Genomic DNA, 24,840 nt, shown 5'->3' on the forward strand with positions numbered 1-24,840 from the left:
CCTGGGTCCCACGCAGTGTGTTCCCTCCTGCCGCAGGCTGACCCCACACCATGGCACCGTTGAGTCTGCTGCATGCTGGCGCCCTGGAGGTCAAGGACTGCCTCCCCGCTCCAGGCCGGCCGCTCTCCTGCTGGGGTGCTATACATAGGCCAGCCCTCCCCAGCCAAGGCACTGAATGGAGCAGGCTCAGACTTATCAGCCCCGTGTGTCATAAGAGGGTATTTTTGGGGACAGCAGCTGCAGGCATTTGTAACGTTTGGTCCCTGCATGTTGACGTCCAGGAGCGGAGCTGGGGGACGCAGCAGGCGCAGGGTGCCGGTGCTGGGAGACGCAAGGAAGAGGTGAAGAAGCGAGGTGCGTGTGTGGGGCAGGGGACTGCAGCATGGGGACTGTGCAGGGCAGGGTGATCGGGGGCAGGTGAAGGGCAGAAGTGGAGCGGCTGAGCCTGCGGGGATGTGCCTGTCTGTGGGAATTGCTRCTGGGGCAGCCTGTGGGTCTGGAGGCACATCTGCCTGGGAACGCACCCCTGAATGAATGCGTTGCCTACAGGCAGAGGTTTGGGAGGAAAAGCTGGCCCTGGTCCCTCCTGCTTCCCAGGGACCAGTCCGCTCCCACCACCCCTGCCCGCTCGCTCAGGCAGGGCATGTCCATGTCCTGCCCGAGCAAGGCAGAGATGACGGACACGATTACCCGCAGGCTGGGGACGGAGGCAGTGCCTTGGCCGCCCGGCAGCAGGCTCAGACCCTCTGGCATTTGCTCTACATCCCTGGGGCTTGAGTGACTAGTTATTTCATTAGAGTCATGGCTTTTGATACCTGATGGCTGGGGTGGGGGGATCCTGCCTCAGGGAGAGCGGGGATCTCCTCTCCGTGGGGAGCCCCCATTCCCCCGGGTAGGGTAATCTGCAGTGAGCCCCCCAGCGCACGGGGAGCCCTGCTTCCCTGCCCCGCTGAGCTCGGAGGAAGCGCCAGGATCCAGCCGGATCCTCCCACCCCCCCCCATGACAGCCCCTTATCAGCACCTGTGCCTGAGCCAGCCCAGATGCTGCAGGAATGTGGCTCTGCCACCACCCGATACTGCAGGAATGCCCCGCGGGTGGGGCCGGGCCGGGGCTGGGGCCCTTCCTGCCTCGGCCCCAGCCCCGGCCCCAGCCCCGACCCCRGCCCAATTCCCCGTGCCCAGCACCCCTCAGGCCCTGCAAGCAGCCTTCACTCGCMTGCCCTGCACGGCCAGGGGCCCTGTGCTCCGGGAGCTGGGGGTCCCGTGTGCGCACACAYGCAGCCTGGGCTGTATGCACTTGGGCCCCCTGGGTGCAAAGCATTGCCTTTTGCCACCTTTCCCATTGCTTTGGGGCAGAAAAATGGGCATTTTGGGCTGAAGCTGGAGCATATCCAGGGAAAAGCCGAGTCGGGCAAACTGTGTGGTCGTGGGGTGCTTGCCCATGCCCAGCCCCGGTCTGACGGTGCATCGCTCCAGGTTGATGATCCCGGTTGCTGCGCCGCTGAGCCGCCTGCTGTGACCCTGGGGAGGCTGGGATGGATGGGATGGATGGATTTGGRGGAGCACCCAGGTTCCTGGCCTACCCGCGCACTTTCACGGTGCAAAACGGTGCTGACGCCGTCCTAAAGTGCCAGATCGTGGGTGACCCCCGCCCCAGCATCCTCTGGGAGAAGGACAGGACTCCGATCGAGCCGTCGGGCCGCTTCCACGTGGAGGCCAAGGGCAACATGTACAGCCTGCTGGTCTCCCAAGTAACCCCGGAGGACAGCGGGCTCTACGTCTGCAAGGCCAAGAACAACGTTGGCGAGACCTATGCCGCTGCCACGCTCAAAGTGGAGGCTGGGGAGCTCCAGGAGGAAGGAGACCCTGAGAACAAGCCACCCGTCTTCCTGGTCAGGCCCTCGTCGATGCGAGTGTGCCGGGGGGAGGACGTGGTGTTCACCTGCAGGGTGTCAGGGCAGCCCTGCCCAGTGCTGCACTGGGAGAAGGACGGGCACAAGCTCTCCGACCTCTTTGAGAGCAGCCACTTCTCCGTGGGGAAGGAGCCTGAGGACTGGCATTTCCTGAAGCTGTTCAGTGCTCGGCCCCCGGACGGGGGGGTCTATGTGTGCCGGGCACGGAGCGGCTCCCAGGAAGCCCTGGCCGCGGCCGTGCTCCTGGTTGAGCCCATGGTGCCGGGGCTGCCGGGGGAGCAATCCCGTGGGTCCCCCGAGAACAGCCTGGAGCAGCTGGGGGAGCAGCAGCAGTGCCGCCGGCACGCCGCGGTCTGGAGCGCCGGGCCTGAGACCTGGGCACTGCCCAACGGCRAGGTGCCCGCCAGCGTGCCGGGCGCCAAGGCGTTCGCCGTGAGTGCGGGAAAGCATGCCAAGTTTCGCTGCTACGTGACCGGCAAGCCCAAGCCGGAGATCGTCTGGAAGAAGGATGGGAAGCCCGTCACCCCGGGGCGCAGGCACCTCGTTTATGAGGACAGGGAGGGCTACTTCATCCTCAAGGTGCTGTACTGCAAGCCCCAGGACCAGGGGCTGTACATCTGCACCGCCTCCAACACGGCCGGCCAGACGCTCAGCGCTGTGCAGCTCCAGGTGAAGGGTAGGTACCTCTCTCGCTGCGAGCAGAGGGGTGACGCTCCTGGAGGGCTGCGTGTGCCAGGCGGCGAGCAGGGAGGGGGCGCGATGCGCTGGTGACAAATTCCCCCGCAAGTGCAGAGTGGCTTTGGCTGGGAGCCTTGCAGGGCAYGGCGCCAAGTGTCTGTGCTGGCGACAGGCCCGTCCCTCTGGCAGAGCCTGCACAGGGCCGCGCTGCCAGCCGGGGACACCGGGCCGGCCCCTCRCCGAGGGTGGCACAGCGCCTGGCGCTGCCCCGCTCCCGGCCCACCCGTGGGCTGCGCACTGCCCCCACCAGACCCGGTGCTGCTGGCCTGCCTGCGGCTTGCGGTGAGAGGAGCTGAGAGCAGGGGGCCGGGGCGCTAGCCGTGCTGCGCGCCTCCCACCCAGGGTTCGGTTTGGTGCTAATACCAGGGTGCGGTGGTGTTTGCAAGCCAGCGGAGCCCGGCACAAAGCGCCAAAGGACGGCGAGAGCTGACGCGGGGTGGGGGGAGGAGGCTGAGCAATGGTGGTGTGGGTGCTGGCCCCCTGCGCTCCTCAGCACCCATCTCTCTCTCTTGGCTCCAGAGCACCGCGTGCGCTTCCAGGTGCACCTGGCAGATGTGGAGGTGCAGGAGCGGGAGGACGCCGTGCTGGAGTGCCACGTGCCACTGGGGACCATCCCCACCACCTGGTACCTGGAGGACAAAGAGCTCCAGCCCAGCCACAAGTACATCATGGAGGAGGAAGGCGTGATGAGGCGCTTGACCATCCGAGATGCCCACACCGATGATGACGGCATCTACCTCTGCCAGATGAAGGACAAGGGACGCAGCATYGCTGAGGTCTCCGTCCGAGGTGGGGGGCAGGCCCAGCTCTTCTAGCTTCACTTTCCCTCTTCCAGGCCAGGCAGCAACCTGCTGTCCCCTGCATCTGCCCTCCCACTCTTTTGCCTGCATGCCTCCCTGTGCCTCCTGTTACCTCTCCTAGACCTTCTACCCCTTGTTCCCTCCCCACCCCTCACCTGGCRCTTTTTTTTCAGGGATGATTGTAAAGAGGTTGCCGCGGAAGCTGGACGTCATGGAGGGGGAGAACGCAGCTTTCTGCGTGGAGACACGGGAAGCGGTGGAGGGAATCTGCTGGAGCCGCAACGGGCAGGAGCTGCAGGAGTCGTCCCACACTGTGCTGAAGAGCTTCGGCAGGACTCACCTCCTGGTGCTGGTGCACGTCACCCGGGAGGAGGCGGGCATCATCTCCTTTGCCGTTGGGGAGTCTCAGACATCCTCCCAGCTCCGGGTCAAGTGTAAGCCCCTGAAGGGTCCTGTGTTCCCCATCCTCCCCATTCACCAGTGGTTGACACAAGGGAGAGCTGGGATGGGCACCCACTGCCCCGGGGACATGAGGGCTGTGATTGCTTSGGGAGAAAGAGGCTTTTGGCAGGGCCCTGGCCCCAGAGCCCCAGTCACACTTGTGCTCCACAAGCTCTTGTGGCAGGAGGCTTGGCACCATGCTGCACAGGTGCAAGGCACCTGCTGAGTTGGTGCTCTCCAAGCATGAGCATCCTCTGTCAACAGAGAGAGGATCCCCAGTGGAAGAGGTTGCACAGCCCCCTACTCACCCCTCTCCCTGCCTCGCTCCCCTGCTCGGAGCCTGGCTTGCAGTCTCTGAGAAGGAAATGCTGACTGTGGGTTGCAGGTGTGAAACGCGACCCTCCGAGTGCCCCTGTGGCAGCCAGGATGAGCACGGAGCACAGCAACGCAGCACTGCTGACGTGGTGCCCTGCACCCGATGTGCACCATCGCCCCCCCAGCAGCTACGTGCTGGAGCGGCAGGAGGTCAGCGCCAGCGAGTGGGTGCACTGCCTCACCACCGACCTGGCCAGCCTGGTGGAGGTGCTGGGCGACAGYGTGCCCTGCGAGGCGGACTACCGTTTCCGCATCTGTGCTGTCAACAAGTACGGCAGGAGTGGGCCTGTRGAGTTCCCTGGCTCCGTGCATCTCGGTGAGGACTCTAACCCCATCCGGGCCATGGGTCTTCCTTCATTCCCTTCTGGGCCTCCTAGGCTGGGCTTGGATCTGACTTTCCTTAGGGACCTGTTGAGATGGGCTGGACCAGCCCTTGATCTCCCTTCAGCACCAGCCTGTTGGCTGTAGRTTCCCTGGCTGGTGTTCCTTGCCCTTGTGAGCCAGCGTGCACAGAGCACTGCACTTAAATAACACATCCCAGATCACTTCCAAGCAACTCTTCTTCCCAGGAGAGGATGGGATGGCACTATGGCCTGGTCCCAGGACTTGCAGGGCATTTTCTACTGGCCCAGTCCTGGGTGATGGGTCCCAGATGCTCCTGGATGCTGGGTAGGGGCAGCAGGCAGCTGGGGACAGCACACTCCTGGGTSTGCTGGCCCTGGCACATGCCATTACTGTCTGGGGCTGAGTCCTGCCCTGCTCCAGTCCCAGCAGCTCGCCTGGAGAGAGGCCTGCAGGATGTGCAGGTGCGGGACGGCGAGGATGCGCACTTCTCCCTGGAGCTCTCTGCCTCGGTACGGGGCGCCTGGTTCCTGAACGGAGCAAGGCTGGACGAGGAGGAGGGGGCGGGCGGCCGGTACTGCGTGCAGCACTGCAAAACGGAGCACTCCCTGCTGATCCGGGGAGCGCGGCTGGCCGAGAGCGGGGCCCAGGTCGCCTTTGTGTCCAGCGGCGTTCGGGACTCGGCCACGCTGCAGGTGCAAGGTGAGCGGGGCTGCGGTCTGGCGAGGAAGAGAGGAGTGGGGATGGAGGATGCTGCACGGATTGTGGTCACCTCTTCCAGTGTGGGATGCCTGTGCTTTTTCCCACATCCAGCACCCCCTCTTTAGAGCTGGCTCGGGAGCAGGAGGTGGATGAGCAGCCTCTGCTGTGCTATTGCCTCCCAGCCCATGACTGGAGAGTGCTGGCCCTCTGCGAGAGCRGCTTTGCTCCTTGGAGCTCCTTGGAGTGTAAAGTGCAGAGCCCAAAGCACTTTACACACTGAGGCTGTGGGCCGTGGAGGAGTTGTGCAGACCTTGGGCACTTAATTCCCTCTAGGGCTTGGAGCAAGGCTTTTCCTTACTTGCCTGGTCTGGCTGGGAGCCCTCTGCCCTCMCGCCAAGGCACATCTCCATCGGGCTGTGCTGTCCCAGTACCACAGCAATGGCCAAAGAGCTTCTGTGCCTGTCAGCTCCAAGTCTCAGCCAGGGATATAACATGCACCCCTAGCTCACACTGGGGATGAATTAACTCCAGGTGGTGCTGGGCAGAGCGTCTTCAGGGTGCTGAGCAGCGCAGGGACAATCCTGGGCAGCAGCACCCACTGCCAATGGGTTAGGGTGGGATATTGCACACTGTCCATGTGCGCACACTGAGATCTGCTCGGTTGGGACCAGAGGGGCTCTCCCAGCTTCTCTGGGCGAGCAAGAGCCTGCACCCATTTCTTACCCGCTGCGACGACTCTCAGCCCCGCAGGTCCGCATCGCCCCGGTGCCCGAGGCCCAGCGCCTCCGGAAGCAGCCGGCAGGGCTGCCCGTGCTCCTGGAGTGCGAGGTGTCCCCRGCGGGCGCCCCTGTCCGCTGGCTCAAGGACGGCGAGGCCGTGCCCCCGGACGACGTTATTGCCGTGCAGGCGGAGGGCTGCCTGCGCAGGCTGCTCGTCCGCTCYGCCGGTCCCTCGGACAGCGGCATATACACGTGCGACGCCGGGGACGAAGCCGTGAGCTTCGTGGTGACTGTGACTGGTGAGCTGGGGACTGCACGTGGGAGCTTGGCCCCATCTTCTGTAGCTGCCTGAGCGGGAGCTGGGGGCTGGTAAAGCCCCYGCAGCTCCTGCTTCCCACCCCTTGCGGCAGGCCCAGGGCAAGCATGTGCCCAAGAGACCCGCTCTTCCCTTCCTGCTGCCATCGTTCCTTCCCTGCCTCTTTTCTTACATTTTCTCCTCCAGTATCCACGTGCCCCATGCTTACCCCCTGCCTCCACGTATCTCCCCGGCCCTCAAAACCGAATCCTGCAGCCCGCAGTGCTGCGGTCAGAAATGACAGCAGTGCTCCTGCCCTTCTTCGTGCTGGTCCTGGCAGCAGGGGCTGGGCGCTGCCATCGCGCGGCGCGRCAAGAACCCCGGGCTGAGCCCACATCTCCGCCCCGCAGAGCCGCCGGTGCGGATCGTCGCCTCCAACGAGGACGCCCCGCACGCCTACGCGGCCCGGGAGCGCGCGGTGCTGTGGTGCRAGCTGTCCCGCGCGGACGCCCCGGTGCGCTGGTACAAGGACGGGCTGGAGGCGGAGGCGGGCGAGAGCCTGGTGCTGGAGCGCGAGGGGCCGCGGTGCCGGCTGGTGCTGCCCTGCGCCCGGCCGCAGGACGCGGGGGAGTTCGTCTGCGACGCCGGCGGCGACTCTGTCTTCTACAACGTCACGGTGGCAGGTCGGTGCGTTGCAGGTCAGCGATGTGCTCGCGGGGCTCCGTCTCYCTGTGGTGCCCAGTGCTGGGTGCCTCCGCGTGGGCTGCAGTCCCTGAGGGCACAGTGAGGCCCTGCTCGCTCAGAGGGAGACTTCACGTGCTGCTCAGTGCATGTGCAAGGACACACAGCCACCGTGGGAAGTGCTGACCACGGGAAGCATGTCTGTCTGTCTGCTATTGGCGCTGTGGTGTCCAGCTGCTCTCCCCTTCCTGCCACCTGCAGCCCCTGGGACCATCTTCCATCTGCTGCGTTCCTGCCCATCCCCGGCCTTTCTCCCTGCTGCCTCCGTGCTCTCGTCTTTCCGTGTTACTGTGACTTTTCTCCTTTGCCCCTTTGGTCCTCTGGGTGCTCCTCCAGACACCACCTTATTTACTCTCATTACCTGGTAACTCGCACCCTGTCTCTGCCGTGACCCAGTTCAAGCCACTCTGCCTTCTGCCTCTTACCTCTCCTGGAGGTTAGCTATGGGCAGCTGGATCCCTGGTTAGGGGCTGGGTTGAGGTTTCAGGGCTCGGCAGACCTGCTCTGCAGGGTGGTAAGGATGGGGACATGATGGCTGACTTCTCTTGAGCCTTGGGAAAGGCTTAGTGTCTCACGCTTCACATCAGAGATGTCCTTACCTGAATCAGTGATTCAGATGGGTAGGGGTCTGCGCAGCAGCAGGGCTTTGCTGTGTAAGTCTTACTGAAAAAGCAGGCAGCTCGCTCCTTGGGCATCGGTCTGTAATGCCCGGGCACTGATGGTGGGTCCAGAGCATCCCCATGCCGGGTGACGTTTGCTGGACCTCTCCCATGGCCAGTAAACAAGACCTCTGTGTTCCTAAAAATAGCAGGTGTTAGCATCCAACACTGAGAACCTGGCACCTGGTGTGGGGTGACTCACTATTGGACATTGCTCTGATGGACAGCGTTAATTGCTGACCTAAAAATTAGTAGTTGCCTGGATACTAACGATTTTGTTGTGTTTACATTGTGCAAACTGAGGATGGCATCAGGCAGTGACTTTCCCCCATCATAAAGCAGTTGTTAGCGTCGCTGGGTAGCAGTGCAAATGGAAAATGGTCATGAAAACTGAAAACAACCAAAAGATTTCCTGTCGCTGGCCCCAAATCCCACAGTTCCACGCATGCAGGGAGGCTACTCGCACAGATGTACGGCGTGGTTAACAGGTGATGTGACTGCAGTGGTAAAACCTCTCCGCAATGCTCACGTGTGGATAAGTGCGGAAGTGCCATTAATCATAGAAGATGTAGGCATGGAAATGCGATGGGTGACACAAGATGGAAGAGGAATCGGTAAAATAGTGATTGCCACGAGCATTGAGAAAGAAGGGCTTTTAACACGACAGACTCGAAATCACCTTGGGGAAGGATGGACTGTAAAGGCCCCTGGGGTGATCAGCAATGGCTGTAATGCTTTGGATAGAGACAGGCGGCATCGTCCATCCTGCGGCGGTGCACAGGCGTGGAAAGTTCAGCATCTGTAACATAAGAGGGAGGAAGCACCATCTGCTGAAGTTCAGTATTTCAGCTCAGCAGCTTTGCATAACTTAGGCTGAAGAGTCTTAAAGAGCCTGACTCAGTTCAGGACTCGGTCACCAGGGAAAGGCTAACGGTGTAATCAGCACCAGGCAGCGTGGTGTGAGCGGCGGGTGACAGAAGGCTTAAACGAGGACTTCTCTGACACAATTTCAGATTTGGCAGATAAAAGCAGTGTTGTTGATATGGCATGCTTGGATTTCTCCAAGGCATCCGAGTTATCCCCGTCATAGGCTGGTGCAATGCACAAGTCCAGCTGCCTAAAGCCTGGTCATCCCCAAATGCCTTCGGGTTTTCTGGCAGCTGCTGAGCGTTTTGGCTCCACTGGAGCCATCGGCAGGGCTGGAGCCAGAGCAGTGTGGCTCACCATGGCCTGACGTGCTGTCCCCTCTCAGCTTTCACCCAAGGCTTCTCCCATGCAGGGCTCTCCCAGCGCCCTGCAGAAGGTGGATTTCGCCCAAACTGCACCATCCCTCTGCTTGTTGCATCAGAGACTTCTACATTTGGGGACATAATTTTGCCTCCGTGTCTCTATGCTGGAGCTCCCAGCCTGTCCTGCTGAGGTGGGCTGAGCCATGGGCTTTCCTCTGTGCTCCCCGGGGGTTTAAAAGTACCCAGTTGTCTGAAGCCTGCTCATGGGGCAATGACAAACAGGGGATAGAGACCTAATGCTGAAGCTGGTAGCAAAGGCCTCTCCTCATATGCAGTGTTGGATTCAGGGCACCAAGCAGGAGGTCTTGAGCATCAGCGTTGATGTCTCCAGCTGTACCTCGGTGATTTGATTGCTTTTGACAAGCCCATTTAAGGAACTTTGCAGCATTTGATCAATAAATTGGACAGATACAGACTCAGCATGACTCAGGTTAAACACTTCAGACTGTCTAGGTGTCCACTCTTATATGCTGTTGATCTGTAGTGCACTGTTCACTGTTTGCATTGAGCATTGGAAGGAAACTTTAAAATCACAAACAGGAAGTTTGCAAATTGGATGCCCGGCATGGGGCAGTGGTAGGCTGTGAGAAGAACAGGCGGATGTGCCAGGTGCTCGGTTGGTGCCCTGCTCTCATCAGCTCAGCTGCTGCCGTAGGTCTGGTACTGGCTGTGCCCCATGCCTGCCTGGACCCACGGGCTGGGCTGAGCACCCAGAGCACAGTCTTGGGCCCCTACAGCATGTTGATGGAGAAACCACCAGTTGCTAGTACACGAACAGGTAGATAGTGTTGGCTACTACAGACAAGGACCACATCCTGACCCACTGAGGCTTTCTCCCAAGGGAGAGGAAGGTTGGTTATCTAATGCTTGTACGGAGCCCCTCCTGGACTTTATGAATCCAATGCATTTTAGCAGAGAGTTGTGAGCACTGGCAAAGATTTTGTGGGCAGGCTGAGGTTACATGTGTTAGTTGTGGCATTTAACCTGCACTCAAATCTAGCATGATGTGCTGGGCCACAGCGAGCAGGAGAGATGGGGAAGCTGGCTGCGAGCGAGCTGTGCGCCTGCATTGCAGAGCGAGCGAATGTAAAGCTTCAGATCGAAACAAGAGCGTGGAGCATGCTGCGGGCCCAGACCCAACAGCCCTCCAAAGCGGTGGCTGGGGAAACAGCTGGAGGAGTCGAGCTCCCCCAGGAAGGAAGCCACAAGGGCCGTGCACAGGCTCCTGGGCACGCTGGCACTGTGCACACACGTGAATGGTCCCGTGGCTTTTTACTTTCCTACCTGCTGTGTCACCCTCCGCCTCCCTCGGGGGACCTTCCCCCTTGGGTGGGGGGCGCAGTGGTGCCAGGCACCCATGCGGGGAGCGAGGTCTTGCTGAGGTCTGACCCAATACGGTGATTTATGGTGAGACTCGAAGCAAGAYGCTTCCTTGTGCTGGCACCCGGATGGGGTGAGAGGTGAGGGAGGTCCCTGTCACAGCTGGGCCAGGGCAGCCCAACAGCTGGGGCCTGGCAAGACGTAGATCAGGTGTTCGTATTTAGGCTTAAAAATCAATGAACCTGTGAAGGCACTGTGCTGTGTTGGGGTCTGACCACTGCAGTCACCAGCAATGGATTTCGCGTTGCAGCTGAGCCCACATCTCTGCCCCGCAGAGCCGCCGGTGCGGATCGTCGCCTCCAACGAGGACGCCCCGCACGCCTACGCRGCCCGGGAGCGCGCGGTGCTGTGGTGCGAGCTGTCCCGCGCGGACGCCCCGGTGCGCTGGTACAAGGAYGGGCTGGAGGCGGAGGCGGGCGAGAGCCTGGTGCTGGAGCGCGAGGGGCCGCGGTGCCGGCTGGTGCTGCCCTGCGCCCGGCCGCAGGACGCGGGGGAGTTCGTCTGCGACGCCGGCGGCGACTCCGTCTTCTACAACGTCACGGTGGCAGGTCGGTGCCGCCCCGCAGCGGCGTCCCTCTCCCCATGCGCCCRCTTTCCCCCTTGCCTGCCCTGGCCGTCGCTCCCCTAGAGCGTCCCCGCTGTCCCCGCTCCCCGGGCTGCATCCTGAAGCACTGGCAGCACCACCTGCCCTGCCGCCTCCCCCTGCAYGGCCCCACGGCACCCCGCTCCGGCGAGGGCTGGGCACGCACCCGCGATGCCCGCCCGCRGCTCCGGCGCTCCCTCGCCTGCCTCCCGCGCCGGTGAGCGCTGCGGGCTGATGCGGCGCGGTGCATGGGGCACAGTGGAGTGGGCGGGACGGCGACCAAGTGACAAGGGGTCTCGGTGCCCTCAGCCCCACAGGCCAGCATCGCCCCGGTGCCGGAGGCCCAGCGCTGCCGGACRCTGCTGGCGGGGCAGCCCCTGCTCCTGGAGTGCGAGGTGTCCCCGGCGGGCACCCCCGTCCGCTGGCTCAAGGACGGCGAGGCCGTGGTGCCCGCCGAGGCCGTGGCCGTCCAGTCGGAGGGGTGCACGCGGAGGCTGCGCGTCTGCTCGGTGGGGCCGGCGGAAGCGGGGACCTACACGTGCGAGGCGGGGGACGCYGCCGTGAGCTTCGCAGTGACCGTGAGCGGTGAGCTGTGCCCGCGGCTGGGCGCGCGTCCTCGCGCCGGGCACGGGCYGTGCCCAGAGACGCCTTCGGGGTCGCCTGGCGTCACAGCAGCGCCCCGCGCGCTGCCCCGCAGAGCCGCCGGTGCGGATCGTCGCCTCCAACGAGGACGCCCCGCACGCCTACGYGGCCCGGGAGCGCGCGGTGCTGTGGTGCGAGCTGTCCCGCGCGGACGCCCCGGTGCGCTGGTACAAGGAYGGGCTGGAGGCGGAGGCGGGCGAGAGCCTGGTGCTGGAGCGCGAGGGGCCGCGGTGCCGGCTGGTGCTGCCCTGCGCCCGGCCGCAGGACGCGGGGGAGTTCGTCTGCGACGCCGGAGACGCTTCTGCCTCCTACAGGGTCACRGTGGCAGGTTGGTGGCGTGGCCAGGACATCCTGCCGGGGAGGCTGGCGCTGCCCCTGCTCTGCTCCGTGCGATCCCCAGCACGGCCTCCCTGCCCGTAGCGTCGCTGGGCAGCATTAGCGGCCGCGCGGCGAGGCGGCGTTGCGGGGCTGTGCGCCAGCGCGCCCGCCCCCCGCCCGCCTGGGCTCCGACCTGCCCGCCAGCAGCTCTCTACCCTGCCCAGCCCAGCTCGGTGCGCTGGGGCCGTCCGCCGCGTCCCTGCTCCAGGAGCCGTCACCGCCGCGCTGCCCGGCGGGACGAGCGTTTCTCGCGGTGCGTGGGGCACCCCGCTGCGGCCAGCCCGCTCGGCAGGCGTTTGCAGCCCGCAGCGCCCCGGCCCCGCTGCGGTGCAGGGCAGGTGACAGCAGTGCTGGGGACCGCAGAGCCGGGGCAGCGYGGAGAGCAGGTCTCACTCGCGTCCTCGGTGTCCCCGGCAGAGCCACGCGTGCGGATCTTGCACCCTCCGGAGCGCTCGCTGGTGCTGCCAGTGCAGGCCCTGGCGCGCGTGGAGCTGCGGTGCGAGCTGTCCGTGCCGGACGCTCCCGTGCGCTGGTTCAAGGACGGGCTGGAGGTGGACGAGAGCGACAACCTGCTGCTGCTGGCGGAGGGGGCCCAGCGCTTCCTTGTCATCCTGAAGGCCAGCGYGGAGGACGCGGGCGAGTACATCTGCGAGAGCAGGGATGAGGCCGTCTCCTTCGACATCCAGGTSTCAGGTGAGCCGGGGCCTGTGCCCCACGGATGGGGGTCGCCGCTGCAGGGGCTCTCCCAGCCTGGGCAGAGGGCACTTGCTCTGGCTGCTCCCTGGCTGGCTGCGGAGCTGCTGCTCGCTTGCACCCCTCCCCAGGCAGCAGGCACCTGCCTGCAGCGCGCACCGAAGGGGCCATGCGGGCGCCCAGGGGCGATGTGGTCCCTGCCGGCTTCCACGGCCCGTGCGCTGTGTGTGCCCCAAGCGGGACTCTCCACAGCCTCTCTGTCCCCCCACGGTGACTCAGCCCATGGCAGCCCGGCAGAAGCTCGTGCCCYGCTGCCTGAGTTGCCTCCTGGGCGCGTGGCCTCCTGGGCGCGCATCGACTCTGCCACCCGCTGCGGTACTCGCCCGGGGCTGGCAGCAGCCTCCTGGGTGGCGTTGTGCCTGTGCCACTTTGCACGGGGCCACGCTCTCCCTGCAGAACTGCCGGTGAAGATCCTGCAGCCGCGGAGACCTCCCCCCGCCGTGAAGGCCTCCCCGGGGGAGACGGTGACGCTGGCCTGCGAGCTGTCCCGCGCGGATGCGCCCGTGCGCTGGGCCAAGGAGGGCGTCAGGCTGGAGGCGGGGGGCAGCCTGGTGCTGGAGGAGGAGGGCGCCCACCGGCGCCTGCTCATCCCCGCCGCCGGAGCGGAGCACTCTGGAAAATACGTCTGCGACGCTGGTGACGACGCCGTGACCTTCACTGTCCAAGTGTCGGGTGAGCGAGGGGCTGGCAGAGAGCCTGGGGCGGGTGCTGGGGCGCAGACCCGGAGACTCCAGAGAAGGGGCGCTGGGCTGCGAGCGGCCGGGTCCCCATAGCTTCCTTGCCACGGACAGTGCTGGGGGGCAGCCCTGCGGACTGGTTTCCGTGGGACGGCTCTTCCCTGGAGCCAAACCCTGCACAGGGGACTTCCGAGCCCGCGGCTAACGGCAGCTCTGCTGGCGTCTGGGGCTGCCAGACCCGCTGGTCAGGATCCTGGGGAGGGACGCTCTGCCGACCCGCCGGCACTGCCGGGCCCTGGAGGACCTGGTGCTGGAGGTGCAGCTCTCGCACGCCCACGGCGAGGTGAAGTGGTACAAGGATGGCGAGAAGCTGCAGGACACGGGGCGCGTGCGGCTGGAGGAGGACGGGGCGCGCCGCTCGCTTGTCGTCCTGGGCGCGACGYGCAGGGATGAGGGCGAGTACCTCTGCGACACCCACGATGACAGCGTCATCTTCTGCGTCACCGTGGAAGGTGAGCGGCACTCTCCTCGCTGCCTGCCTGGAGCCCCGCAGGTCCTTGGCRGACACGAGGGACAACCAGGGCTGGGCTGGGTTTCAGTAAGTGCACGGTGGTGCATGTGTGTGTGGGGGGGGACAGGGGGCTTTGTGGTCCTCCCTGAGCTGCCTGCACCCACCTAGCAGCTCCGGGGAAACCCATGCACTGCCCAGCTGCAGCTGGAAAAGATCTAGAAGGGGTCCAGCAGTTGCAGCGGGACCACCCATGGGTGCACGGCGGAGGACAGGGACTGGGATGGGCAGCAACAGGAAAAGATGTGGTGTTCCCGCTCCCGTCAGCCCTGCAGTATTATTCTGCAGCCAGAGCTGGCCCTGGCAGCTCAGGGGTGAAGCCAAAAACTGTCTCGCCCTGCAGGGCAGGGTTTGTCCCTGCTTTGCCCCCAGACTGGGGCCTGGCTTGCAGGGCACCCCCAACCCGGGGACTCCTCTCCCTGCACCCCGGTAGCCTGTGCCGGTGCTGCCGGGCTGTGCCTAGCACGGTGACGTGGGCTGCTCCCCCCGCCGTGACGGCCCTTCTCTGCGGCCCCCAGAGCCGCCGGTGACCATCGTGGGGAGCACGGGCGCTGCGGAGCGGCGCTGCCTCGTGGCTGGGGAGGACCTGGTGCTGGCCTGCGAGCTGTCCCGGCCCGACGCCGCCGTGCGCTGGCTCCGGGACGGCCAGGAGGTGCAGCCCAGCGAGCGGGTCCGGCTGGAGGCCCGGGGGGTGCTCCGGGAGCTCAGCATCCTTGGGGTGCAGCCCGGTGACTCGGGGTCCTACACCTGCGACGCCGCCAGCGACCGCGTGGTGACGAGCGTGGAGGTGTCAGGTGAGAGGGCGGGAGCTCGGCACCCGGGGAGCAGGCGGCGCCGGGGCTGCGCTCGGTGCTGCCCCCCTCGCYGGGGCTGCGGCCTTCCGTGGGGAGCCCCAGCGCCCTGGCGGTGCCACGCGGCCTGCCACGGGGGCACGGGCCTCTCCCCTGCGACTTACGCTGGTTTTGCCGTAGCCGAGCAGCTGCTGCGCCNNGCGCAGGCACGGGGAGGGGACACGGCGGCGGCGGCGGGGGGGGCACGAGCCCCCGGCTGCCCCGAGACGCAGCGCCGTGCTGCAGGAGCCGCCGGCACCGAGGGGGCCCGTCGGCGCGGTGGCGAGGCGTGTGCCTCCCGCCTCCCCCGGCGGGGGCTGGCTAAATTTATCCTTGGCTGGCTCCCAGGCGCCTCCGCTCCTGCCTCGGCTGCCAAGGGCCGGGCTCGGCGCTGCCCTTATCAGAGGGGGAGAAAGGGCCGCGCGGCGCCCGGCGGGGGGGACGCTGCTGAGCCCTGCCCGTGTCCCCCGCGCCCCAGCCCAGCCCGTGCGCGTTGTGAACAAGGAGGAGGCCCAGAGCCCCGTGGAGGTGCTGGAGGGGGACAGCGTGACGCTGGTGGCCCGGCTGTCCCCGGAGACGGCGGCGGCGCAGTGGCGCAAGGGCGGGCGGGCGCTGCGCTCGGGCGGGCGGCTGCTGGTGTGCAGCGAGGGCCCCGCGCGCAGCCTCACCATCAAGCAGGCGGAGCCGGGCGACAGCGGCGTCTTCCTCTGCGACGCCGGCGACGACGAGGTGCATTTCACGCTGCGCGTGAAAGGTGAGCCCGAGCGGGACGCCGCGCGCCGGGGCGGCGCTGGGCCCCGGCGCAGCTGACGCCGGCTCTGCCCTGCCCCAGAGGCGCCCGTGCTGTTCGTGAACAAGCAGGAGCAGCCCGAGAAGCTGCTGGTGCTGGAGGGCGGCAGCGCCGTGCTCTCGGCCATCGTGTCCAAAGAGCCGGCGGCCGTCCGCTGGCTGGGGCCGCGGCAGCCCGTGGCGGCCGGCGAGCGCCGCGAGCTGCGGCGCGAGGGCCGCGTGCACAGCCTCGTGCTGAGCAACGTGGGCAAGGAGGACGCCGGCGTCTACACCTGCCTCTCCAGCCACGACCAGATGCGGTTTGACGTGAGCGTCAAAGGTGCGTGCCGGGCTGGGGGGCCGGGGGCAGGGGGGAACGGGCCGGCGAGCCCGGGACGCTGCCGGCACGGCCTCGTGCGCGGCAGAGCTGCTGGTGAAGTTCCTGCGGGGCCTGGCGGACGTGCACGCGCACGAGGGCGAGACGGTGGTGCTGTGGTGCGAGCTGTGCAAGGCCAAGGGCGACGTGGTGTGGCTGAAGGACGGGCGCGAGCTGGCCCCCGGCGCCCGGCGGGAGGTCAAGGCGGAGGGGCGCGAGCGCTCGCTGGTGCTGAGCGCCGTGGGGCCCGAGGACGCCGGCGAATACTCCTGCGAGTCCAAGGATGACCGGACGCTGGCCACGCTGACGGTGCAGGGTGAGCGCGGAGCGGGGAGGGGATGGGGGAGCGCCCGGCGGCGGCAGGGCACCGCCGGGTCCGGGCGCCCTCACGGCCCCGCTGCAGTCCCCAGGGTGGTGGAGATCATCGCGGAGCTGCGCAGCCTGACGGTGCTGGAGGGGGAGGACGCCACCTTCAAGTGCGTGGTGTCCCCCGAGGACGTGGCCCTGACGTGGCAGCTCAACGGCCAGGCCGTGGCCCCCTGCGAGCGGCTCGTGGTGGCGAGGACGGGGCTGTGTCACAGCCTCACYGTCCGGCGGTGCCAGCCGGCCGACGCGGCCACCGTGACGGCCAACGCCGAGGGGCTGGTGAGCGCGGCCCGGCTGAGCGTGCGAGGTGAGCGGGCAGGGGGCCGGGGGGCCCCGCGCCGGGTGGCCCGCGCAGCGGCCCCGAGCCGGTGTGGGGCCCGCCGGTGACCCCGCGCGCGGGCCTCGCAGAGGCGCAGGTGCTGTTCGTGCGGCGGCTGCGGGACGTGGCCGCGGAGGAGCAGCGGGACGCGTGCCTGGAGGTGGAGGTGAGCCACGAGGCCGCCGAGGTGCAGTGGATGAAGCAGGGCGTCCTCCTCCAGCCGAGCGGCAAGTACGAGCTGCGGGAGTCGGGGCGCCGGCGCATCCTCACCATCCGCAGCCTGAGCCCCTCCGACCGCGGCACCTACCGCTGCGAGAGCCTGCACGACCGCACGCAGGCCAAGCTGTGCGTCGAGCGTGAGTACCCGCGCGGCCTGGGGGGAGCGGGGGCCGCAAGGCGCCAGTGCCCCCGGAGAGCCGCCCCGGGCAGGGCGGGGAGCTGGGGCAGAGCCGGGCGTCTGGCGGGTGGGGGCGAYGGAAGGAGGCGGCGTGGATGGCGCTAGGGGCGGGTGGCGGTGCGGGAAGCAGCGTGGCGTTGCTGCAGCAGCAAAACTCTGCGCCCGGGGGCCTCCCGGGCCGCCGGCCCTTGCAGCGCGGAAGGTGTCGATCCGGACCCCGCTGGCGGACGTGGAGGCCTTTGAGAAGGAGACGGCCACCTTCCACCTGGAGCTGTCTCACGCCGGCGTGCCCGGCGTCTGGACGCGGGACGGCATCCGGGTGAAGCCCAGCGGCACGTGCCGGATCAGCGCCGCGGGCTGCGCGCACAGCCTCACGCTGCAGCGGCTCACGCTGGAGGACTCGGGCACCGTCGCCTTCACCGCTGATGCCCTGCGGTGCAGCGCCCGCCTGCTCGTGCGGGGTATGGTCGCCGGCGGGGGGCTCCGGGGGGTGCGTGGCCCCAGCAGCGCCCTGGGAAGCACAGCCCTCGCCCCGTGCTGAGACCCCCAGCCCAGAGCCGAGGTCTTCCGCTGCCGAACCTTTCCACCCTGCGTCCTCTCCCCCCAGAGCCGCCGGTCACGATGGTGAAGATCCCACGGGACCTGGGGGTCCCGGAGACGGGGGCTGCCAGCTTCGAGTGCGAGCTGTCTCGCGCCACGGCGGAGGTGAAGTGGTACAAGGTGAGGGCTCAGCAGCACCGGGCCCGGCCCGCGGGGCGCAGCGGCGGGGTGCTGCCCCSGCACCCCCTGACCGCGCGCTCCCCGGGCCAGGACGGCGCGGAGCTGCGACCGGGGCCCCGCTGCCGCATCTACTCGGCGGGCCGCCGCCGCCTCCTGCAGCTCAGCTGCTGCGAGCTGGCCGATGCCGGCGAATATACCTGCGACGCGGGCGACTGCCAGGCCTCCGCCACCCTCCATGTCCACGGTACGGCGGTGCTTGGCAGTGCTGGCCTTGGCGCAAAGGGACCCCGCGGGGTACCCRCAGCCTCTGGCTGGTGCAGCTGTGGCTTCCAGATGTGCTCGTCCCTTCCCCTTCGCTGCCCCTGGGGACCCACAGSCTGGGGGTCTCCTCTCCTGCCTGCTCCCAGCTTGCACAGCCTCTCCCCGTCACCCCGGGCTGGTKTTCACGTCGTCCCCGTGCACGGGAGCCGCAGGCTGGACCCCCGACCCCCGGGCCCGGCGCAGCACCCAGCCCCCTGCCCCGTCTCCYGCAGAGCGCCAGGTCTGCATCGTGCAGGAGCTGCAGGACGCCTGCGTGCGGGAGAGCGAGAACGCCGTCTTCACGTGCGAGGCGTCGCACGGGGACGTGAAGGGCGAGTGGTTCCGGGACGGCGAGAAAATCAAGGTCACCAGCACGGTGAAAATACGGCAAGAAGGTGAGCGCGTTGCTGGCRCGCGACTGCGCGGTCCGGGGTGCAGCCGTGCCCCCGGGGCCGGCAGGCTGCCCCGCTCCCCCTCGGCTGCAGCTGCCCTTGCAGCCCGCTCGCCCGGCCTGAGCGATGGGCGTGAGCAACGGGCAGAGGCTGGGGGCGTCCGGCTCCGGCTCTGCTAACTCATGTGGTTTCGGGGCTGGGAAGGGGCAAACTCGAAGCCACGGYGGAGAGAGGCATTTGCGTGGCAATGGCCGCAGGGCCGGGTGGGCAGAGCGGGGCCCGCCGCCTACCCCGCTTGCCGTGCGCCCCATCTCAGTCCCCCTCACCCAGGGACTAAGCACTTCCTGCTCATCTGCGGCGTGCGCCCGGAGGACGCGGGTCTCATCCGCTTCGTGGCCAAGACGGCCGTCTCGGAGGCAAACCTGCGGGTGGAAGGTGAGCAGCTGGGGGCACGCCGGGCTCCGCGGCTGGGCAGCGATGGGGCCTGCTCCCTGGCCGTGCTGGGAGCTGGGGCTCCAGCATGGTGGCGCGGGCAAAGCAATGCTCACAGCCCCCTGCCCGCGCACCAGCGCTGCCCATCCGCATCGTGAAGCCGCTGCGGGACAAGACGGTGCTGGCGCGGCACAAGGCCACGCTGGAGTGCACCGTGTCGCACGCCCGGGGCCGCGTGCGCTGGTTCCGCGGGGACACCGAGATCTTCGCCGGCGACAAGTACGAGATCTGCAACCTGGACTGCTACCGCACGCTCATCATCCACCGCGTGGGCCCCGAGGACGAGGACTCGTACACCTGCGACGCCTTCGACGACCGCTCCACCGCGCGCCTCCTCGTGGAGGGTGAGCAGTGGGGCGGGGAGCGGGCGCGGGGGCGGCGGGGCCCCCGGCTGCCGGGCCCTCACGGCGCCGCCCTGCCTTGCAGCGGACCGGATCCAGGTGCTGCGGGGGCTGCGGAGCGTGGAGGTGGTGGCCCCGGCCGAGGCCCGCTTCGAGTGCGAGGTGTCGGGGGCGCTGCCCGGGGCGCCCCAGTGGAGCCTCAACGGGGAGGTGCTGCGGGCCGGCGCGCACGTGAGGATGGAGAGCCAGGGCAGGGTGCACCGGCTGGCGCTGTGCCCCACGGCCGCCGGCATGAGCGGCGTGGTGAAGGTCAGCCTCGGCCAGGCCCGCTCCAAGGCCCAGCTCACCGTGCGAGGTGCGTGGCACCCTGCCCCCCCCTTGGGCCCCTCCCCGCCGCTGGGCTCCCCCCGCCCTTTGCCAKGGCCTGCTCCCTGCTCCCTGACTCCCCTTCTCCTTGCAGGGAGCTAGGAGCCGCACGCAGGAGACGGGGCAGCCCTCCCCCAGGACGCACGGACACAGCCAGACCGTCCCGCTCCTGCTCTGGCCTCAGGGCTCGGCATTAAACGTCCTGCTTTTTCCTGCCATGGCTTCTTCCACCCCGGGGGCCCCATCGGGAACACACGGCTGGCAGCCTGGACGGTCGCACCACTGCGCTGTCCAGCCTGGGGAAACAGGTCTCTGGGGTGGGGGAACGGCCCTCGGGGCCCCACGGCGCAAACCGCCCGCCCCCCGCGCGGCCACGGTCCTCGGCCGCCCCGCAGCCCCCAGGCAGCCCGGGCTCTGAAAGGCTCTTTACTGTGTGGCCGTGGCCTCAGCAGCGTTTGGCACATTTACAAAAGAGACTGAAAAGGGGAGAGCGGCGCTGCACCGCGGAGCYGGGGGCGCGTGGCAGGYGCATGCAGTTCCCGGAGCGGTGGGACCCCCTGGCCACATGGGGCTGGGCACCCGCCGCGACGCCCGGGCCTGGCCGGCCCCACCGAGCGCTGYCGGGGGCATCCCGGCCTTTCCCAGCGCGACGTCCTGGCTCGCTCCGTAATAAATTAATACAAATCACAGCAAGAGAAATATATACAAGGCGGGAGCCTCTGCCCGCGGCCATGCTCTGGGCAGGGGCTCCTGCCCTGCCCCGCAGACGTGCTGCCCCAGCCAGAGGCTCAGCCCTACCCCGCGGTCCCCCCCCACCCACTATAAAATCCAGTCGCCAGCAAAACAGCGCTGGCCTCGGACGCCGCAGGAGTCCCTGCATCCCTGAGGCAGCCTAGCCTCTGCCTGAAGGCTGGCTCCAGTGCCCTGTACCCCATCGAAAGGGGGGGGCCTGCGCGAGGCCCCCGCGAGCACGTCACGCTGGGCACACGCTGGCAGAGGCCAGGCTCACCCTGGGGCAGGGGTTCCTCGTGCCTCCCCTGCGCCGGGCAAGCAGGAGCCCCGGGTCCCTCCTCCCTGTGGCAGCATGCCTGGTCCTCCTTGTTGGGCAGCCTGATTTGGGCAGCATCTGCCTCAGCACCAGCCCCGGCTCATCCTGGGAAAAGGGGGGGACAAGGCAAGCTGCTCTGGGGGGCAGGCAGGGTGCCTGGGGCAGAGGAGATGGGTAYTGGGGGTAGCTGCCTAGGAGAGGGGCTGGGAGCTGCTCACAGGCAGGGCTGAGATGGGGGGGCACATGCGGAGAAGATCACTGGAGGGCCACGGGCCAAGGGACCCGCTTGTGGAGGAAGGGACATGGAGCACAGGCACTTGGGGAGTTGTTGTACGGGTGCGGTGGGGTGGGGGCAGGCACAGGGAGCTGCTCTTGGGGAAGGGGGCTCGAACGCGGGGATGGAGGTGTTGGGATACAGGATAAGCATGCCCGGGCCAGGGGGAAACACGGAGCAGYGGGGTCTCAGGGAGCCCTGGGGCACTTGTGGGAGCCCTCCACCCCAGCAGAGCTGCTCATACCACGCTCCATGAGTCCATGTGTCCCTGATCCTTGGCCTGAGTCCCTGCCGGAGGGTTTCCCCAGCACCTCCAGCGCCGTTGGCATCCTGCGCTTGCCTAGCTGAGTCCCATGCTCCCCCAGGAAGGATCTCCATCCGCAGCCTCTGCAGCCCTGAGCCACAAGTGGTCATCCAAGGCTGAGGGAACAGCCCCGCATGTCCTAGGGGGTCTTTCAGGGCAGGCTGGGGTGCTGGTGTCGCTTGAGGTCACTCGGTTGGGTTATACCCGCACGGCGGGGCCAGAGCCCGTGGTGAGGGGCACGGTGGAGCTGCAGTCATAGTCCAGGTCCACCACGGTGTGGGAACTGGCRATGAGGTTGTTCAAGGATGGCCCCGTCTGCCGCTCTCGGAAACTCTGGATGTAACTCTGCTCGAGAGAGGAGTGGGAAGTGAGGGGGCCCTGCTCCTGGTGCACTCCATCCCATCTCATCTTGTCTTATCCCATTGCATCCCATCTTATCCCATCTTGTCCTGTCCCATCCCGAACCATCCCACCCCACCCCTAGGCTCGGCTGCAGCTCTCCTGGCACCTGCCCTGACACCCTGTGTGGTCCCATCTACCCCACCACTGCCAACAGGCTCCCGAAAGTGTGCTGGGAAGAGACCATCTGTGTCTGGCAAAGCCCAGCAAGCCATGTGCAGCAAGGTCCTGCCATGTGGTGCCAGCCTGCCCGCCAGCTCCCACTGCCCGTCCTGCCATGGCCTCGTGACAGCCCCCAGGTGGGTGCTGGTGAGCTGGCCTCCCCTCCTGCACTTTGGCCCTTTGCAAGCTGCCTGCCACAGGGAGCTGATGGCACACTGTCCCCTTGTCCCTGCGCACGGCCCCATCCCTTCTCTAGACACATACTTTGTGCCTTGCCCTCTGCTTTTTTATTGTGGCCACAAGCTTCTGGCTGCTGGTTTTCACTCGTTTGCAAAGGCTAAAGTGGCCCCGCATCGGGCATCTTGCAGCTCAGCCCTTCCTGAGCTGCCCCAGCCTCACTGGTACGGCCTTGCCCCCTCTCGCTGTGCCCCAGCCTGCCCGCAAGGCCCGTACGCGGAGAAGGAAGGGCCGGCCGAGGCCCGGGGAGATCTCTACCCTGGGCGCGGGACTCACTGGGGAGAGCACGTCCCCATCGAAGCGGCGCACAGGGTTGGGCTTGCGGCGGTAGGCCGGCTCGGGTGGGTGGGCCTTGTGCTGGTGGGGTGGAGGGTGATGGGGTCTCCGCTTCTTCTTCTTCTCCTTGCGGTCCTCCCGCTGCTTGATGCGCATCAGCTGCACGCGGCGCTGCTGCCGGCTGATGATCACTGCAGGGCAGAGGGGCCTGTGAGCACGGGGACTTGCCGCAGCCTGAATTCTCCCCGCACCCAGACCAGCCACCTGATCCTCCTCCGCTCACTCAGCCCGAGCTTCCCTCTACCCCACACGCTGGGGCCACAGCAGCCCCTGGTGTTTCACCACGCATGGCCAGCTGTCCCCTTGCTATAGTTGCTTGCTGGACACTGCAGAGCCCATCCATCATGCAAACTGCATAAGCAAACCCAGGCCCTGGGAGCACCTGACCTAGCTTCGAATCCCCCAGCTTCTGCACCCAGCAACATCCCACGCCATGTCCATCTCCCCCAGCCCCTCGTCACCCCCAAGCCAAGCCCCTGCACACCTTCAGTGTGGGAGTAGCCCTCCGCCGTGACCTTCCACTGCACCAGGACGCCCAGTGTGGTGAGCAGTGGCCAGATGCCCAGGATGACCCAGCTGTACCAGCACACGGGACGAGCAGGGGCCACCTTGATGCGCTCATAGATGTACTGCACCAGCAGGAAGAGCTCGATGAAGTAATCGACAGTGACGGTCATGATGGCACTGCCAAAGACTGCGGTGGAGAGCGTAGTGAAGAACCGCTGCCACTGCAGGGTGAGCACGGCAAAGAGCATCCCCACGCCCAGGAGGAGTGCAATGGGGATCCACACCGTTGGCGGGTGGTAAAACTGCTCCATCACCACCAGAGTAGCAACCGCCAGCAACAGCCCCAGGAGCAGCCCCACCATGAAGAGGCCGACACTGCGCACCAGCATGGTCACGAGCCCACACAGGACCCCGATGCCCAGCCCGATGCCCACCGAGGCCTCCACGCTCAGCTGCGTGTCCAGCACCCGCTCCTTGTAGCACAGCATGAAGATGATGATGGAGCCGAACATCAGCCCTGTCAGGAACATGACAGCCTTGAAGCAGCGGTAGCCTACGGAGAGATGGCCATAGTTGGTGCTCAGGAAGGAAGCTGTGCCCGATAGGGGCACAGCCAGCCCCATGCCGYGGGATCTATGCTTGAATGAGAGGGMAAATGCCACACTTTCCACTCCTCGCAGCACTTCTCTGGCCCTCCTCCTTGCCACTGAGCTGGCAAGAAATAGTTTTCTGTGGCTGAGTTTGTGTCCACTCTTGGGGCTGGTGCTCCCAGCTGGGCCCCCCATCTCCCCCATGCCCTTTCTCCCACCTCCACTTGCCCCATCCACCTCTCCTGCTGCAGCTGGGGCCTGGCCTGGCTCACCGAAGAAGCAGTAGATGATCCCGAAGAGGCAGCACATGGCACACACCACTGAGGGCACCACTTGGTAGCGACGCTCGATTTCCTGCTGGCAGCTGTGTGCCCACTCCTGGCCCGTGTCGTGCGGCAGCAGCTTGAAACGCAGCGTCTGCACAGTTGCAGTCATGGCTCTGGGGACTCCCGGAAGAGGCATCAAAATCTCCACTCCTGCCCCATCGCTTGTGGGCAAAGCTGTGCCCCAGCACCTGCTCCGGCTGGGGAGGACAGGAGAAGTGAGGTGGAGRCACTCGGCAGGCGCTCTCCCTCGCAGCCCTGAACTGCCGCCGTCCCAGCCCGGAGATCCTCCAAGCCCAAGAAACTCAGTAYCCAGTGCCGGGAAAACCCACCCCAGAGCCATTGCTACTCGGTTGGGAAGAAAGGGAAGAGGGGAAGAGCCTCACGCAGCCTTGACAGGGCAGGCTGTGGAGCTGTGCTGCTCCCCTGGCACAGGCCAGGAGCTGCCATCTCCCAGAAGGGTGTCCAGAAGGATCCCTTGTCCCCAGAGAGTCTGTCACCATCCGTGGGGAGCTTCCCTGCTAAGACGCTGTGCCTTGCAGTGTGTCTGTAGCTTCAGTTTCCTGCCCCTGGCGCTCACGCCTCTCATCCATTCTCTGCCAGATTAAAGAGATTTCTACTACCTAGTATTTTCTGCCTGTGAAGAAATTATACTCGGTAATTAAGTCACCCCTCAATCTTCTATTTTTATAGGCTAAACAGATTGAGCTCTTAAAACTTGTACTCCAAGGCATTTTTTCCAATCCTCTAATCATATTTCTGGCTATTTTTCATACCTGCTCCAGCTTCTAGTGACCTGCTAAAAAAGCAGGCGCTCCAGCTAGATTCAGCCCTCCCACGCTGGGCTCCTCGGGGTGCTGGAGAGGAACCGGTCCTCTCTTGGGCTGGGGCTAGTGGCTGCCCCTTTTCCGATGGGTCTGAGCCCAGCTCACAAGAAATCGGACAGCTTTTGCCGTGCCGTGTGCTGGCGTGGGAACGCCACGTCCACATTTCCTGTG

The 24,840-nt window shown here is 66.3% G+C and overlaps 2 protein-coding genes across 6 annotated transcripts; one reads left to right on the forward strand and one right to left on the reverse strand.

Moving 5' to 3' along the window:
• The first annotated feature begins 262 nt into the window (after window positions 1–262).
• OBSL1 (obscurin like cytoskeletal adaptor 1) lies at window positions 263–19,873 on the forward strand. Of its 4 annotated transcripts, none has more exons than XM_085325891.1 (28): window positions 263–354; window positions 1,477–2,589; window positions 3,171–3,440; window positions 3,625–3,885; window positions 4,278–4,583; window positions 5,033–5,311; window positions 6,054–6,329; window positions 6,736–7,008; window positions 10,670–10,942; window positions 11,287–11,562; window positions 11,675–11,947; window positions 12,415–12,690; window positions 13,147–13,422; window positions 13,664–13,939; window positions 14,514–14,789; window positions 15,304–15,579; window positions 15,658–15,933; window positions 16,019–16,285; window positions 16,373–16,642; window positions 16,744–17,010; window positions 17,246–17,512; window positions 17,659–17,771; window positions 17,862–18,015; window positions 18,305–18,466; window positions 18,794–18,898; window positions 19,033–19,299; window positions 19,382–19,651; window positions 19,757–19,873. In XM_085325891.1, exons 2-28 carry the CDS (start codon window positions 1,536–1,538, stop codon window positions 19,762–19,764), a joined length of 7,347 nt encoding a protein of 2,448 aa, XP_085182017.1. In that variant the 5' UTR covers window positions 263–354; window positions 1,477–1,535; the 3' UTR covers window positions 19,765–19,873. The 4 variants fall into 4 exon arrangements, with proteins under 4 accessions (XP_085182017.1, XP_085182019.1, XP_085182020.1 ...); XM_085325893.1 differs by having other exon boundaries at window positions 1,629–2,589; XM_085325894.1 differs by lacking the exon at window positions 11,287–11,562.
• Window positions 19,874–20,113: 240 nt separating this feature from the next.
• Window positions 20,114–24,041, reverse strand: TMEM198 (transmembrane protein 198). Of its 2 annotated transcripts, none has more exons than XM_085325897.1 (4): window positions 23,792–24,041; window positions 22,907–23,482; window positions 22,345–22,553; window positions 20,114–21,633 (listed from the first exon to the last, which is right to left on the reverse strand). In XM_085325897.1, exons 1-4 carry the CDS (start codon window positions 23,979–23,981, stop codon window positions 21,487–21,489), a joined length of 1,122 nt encoding a protein of 373 aa, XP_085182023.1. In that variant the 5' UTR covers window positions 23,982–24,041; the 3' UTR covers window positions 20,114–21,486. The 2 variants fall into 2 exon arrangements, with proteins under 2 accessions (XP_085182023.1, XP_085182022.1); XM_085325896.1 differs by having other exon boundaries at window positions 22,363–22,553; window positions 23,792–24,019.
• Between the last annotated feature and the right edge of the window lie 799 nt (window positions 24,042–24,840).

The sequence above is a fragment of the Rhea americana genome, unplaced genomic scaffold (assembly GCF_003343005.1).
Source record: "Rhea americana isolate MKP2758 unplaced genomic scaffold, rheAme1 scaffold_124, whole genome shotgun sequence".
Lineage (NCBI taxonomy): Eukaryota > Metazoa > Chordata > Aves > Rheiformes > Rheidae > Rhea > Rhea americana.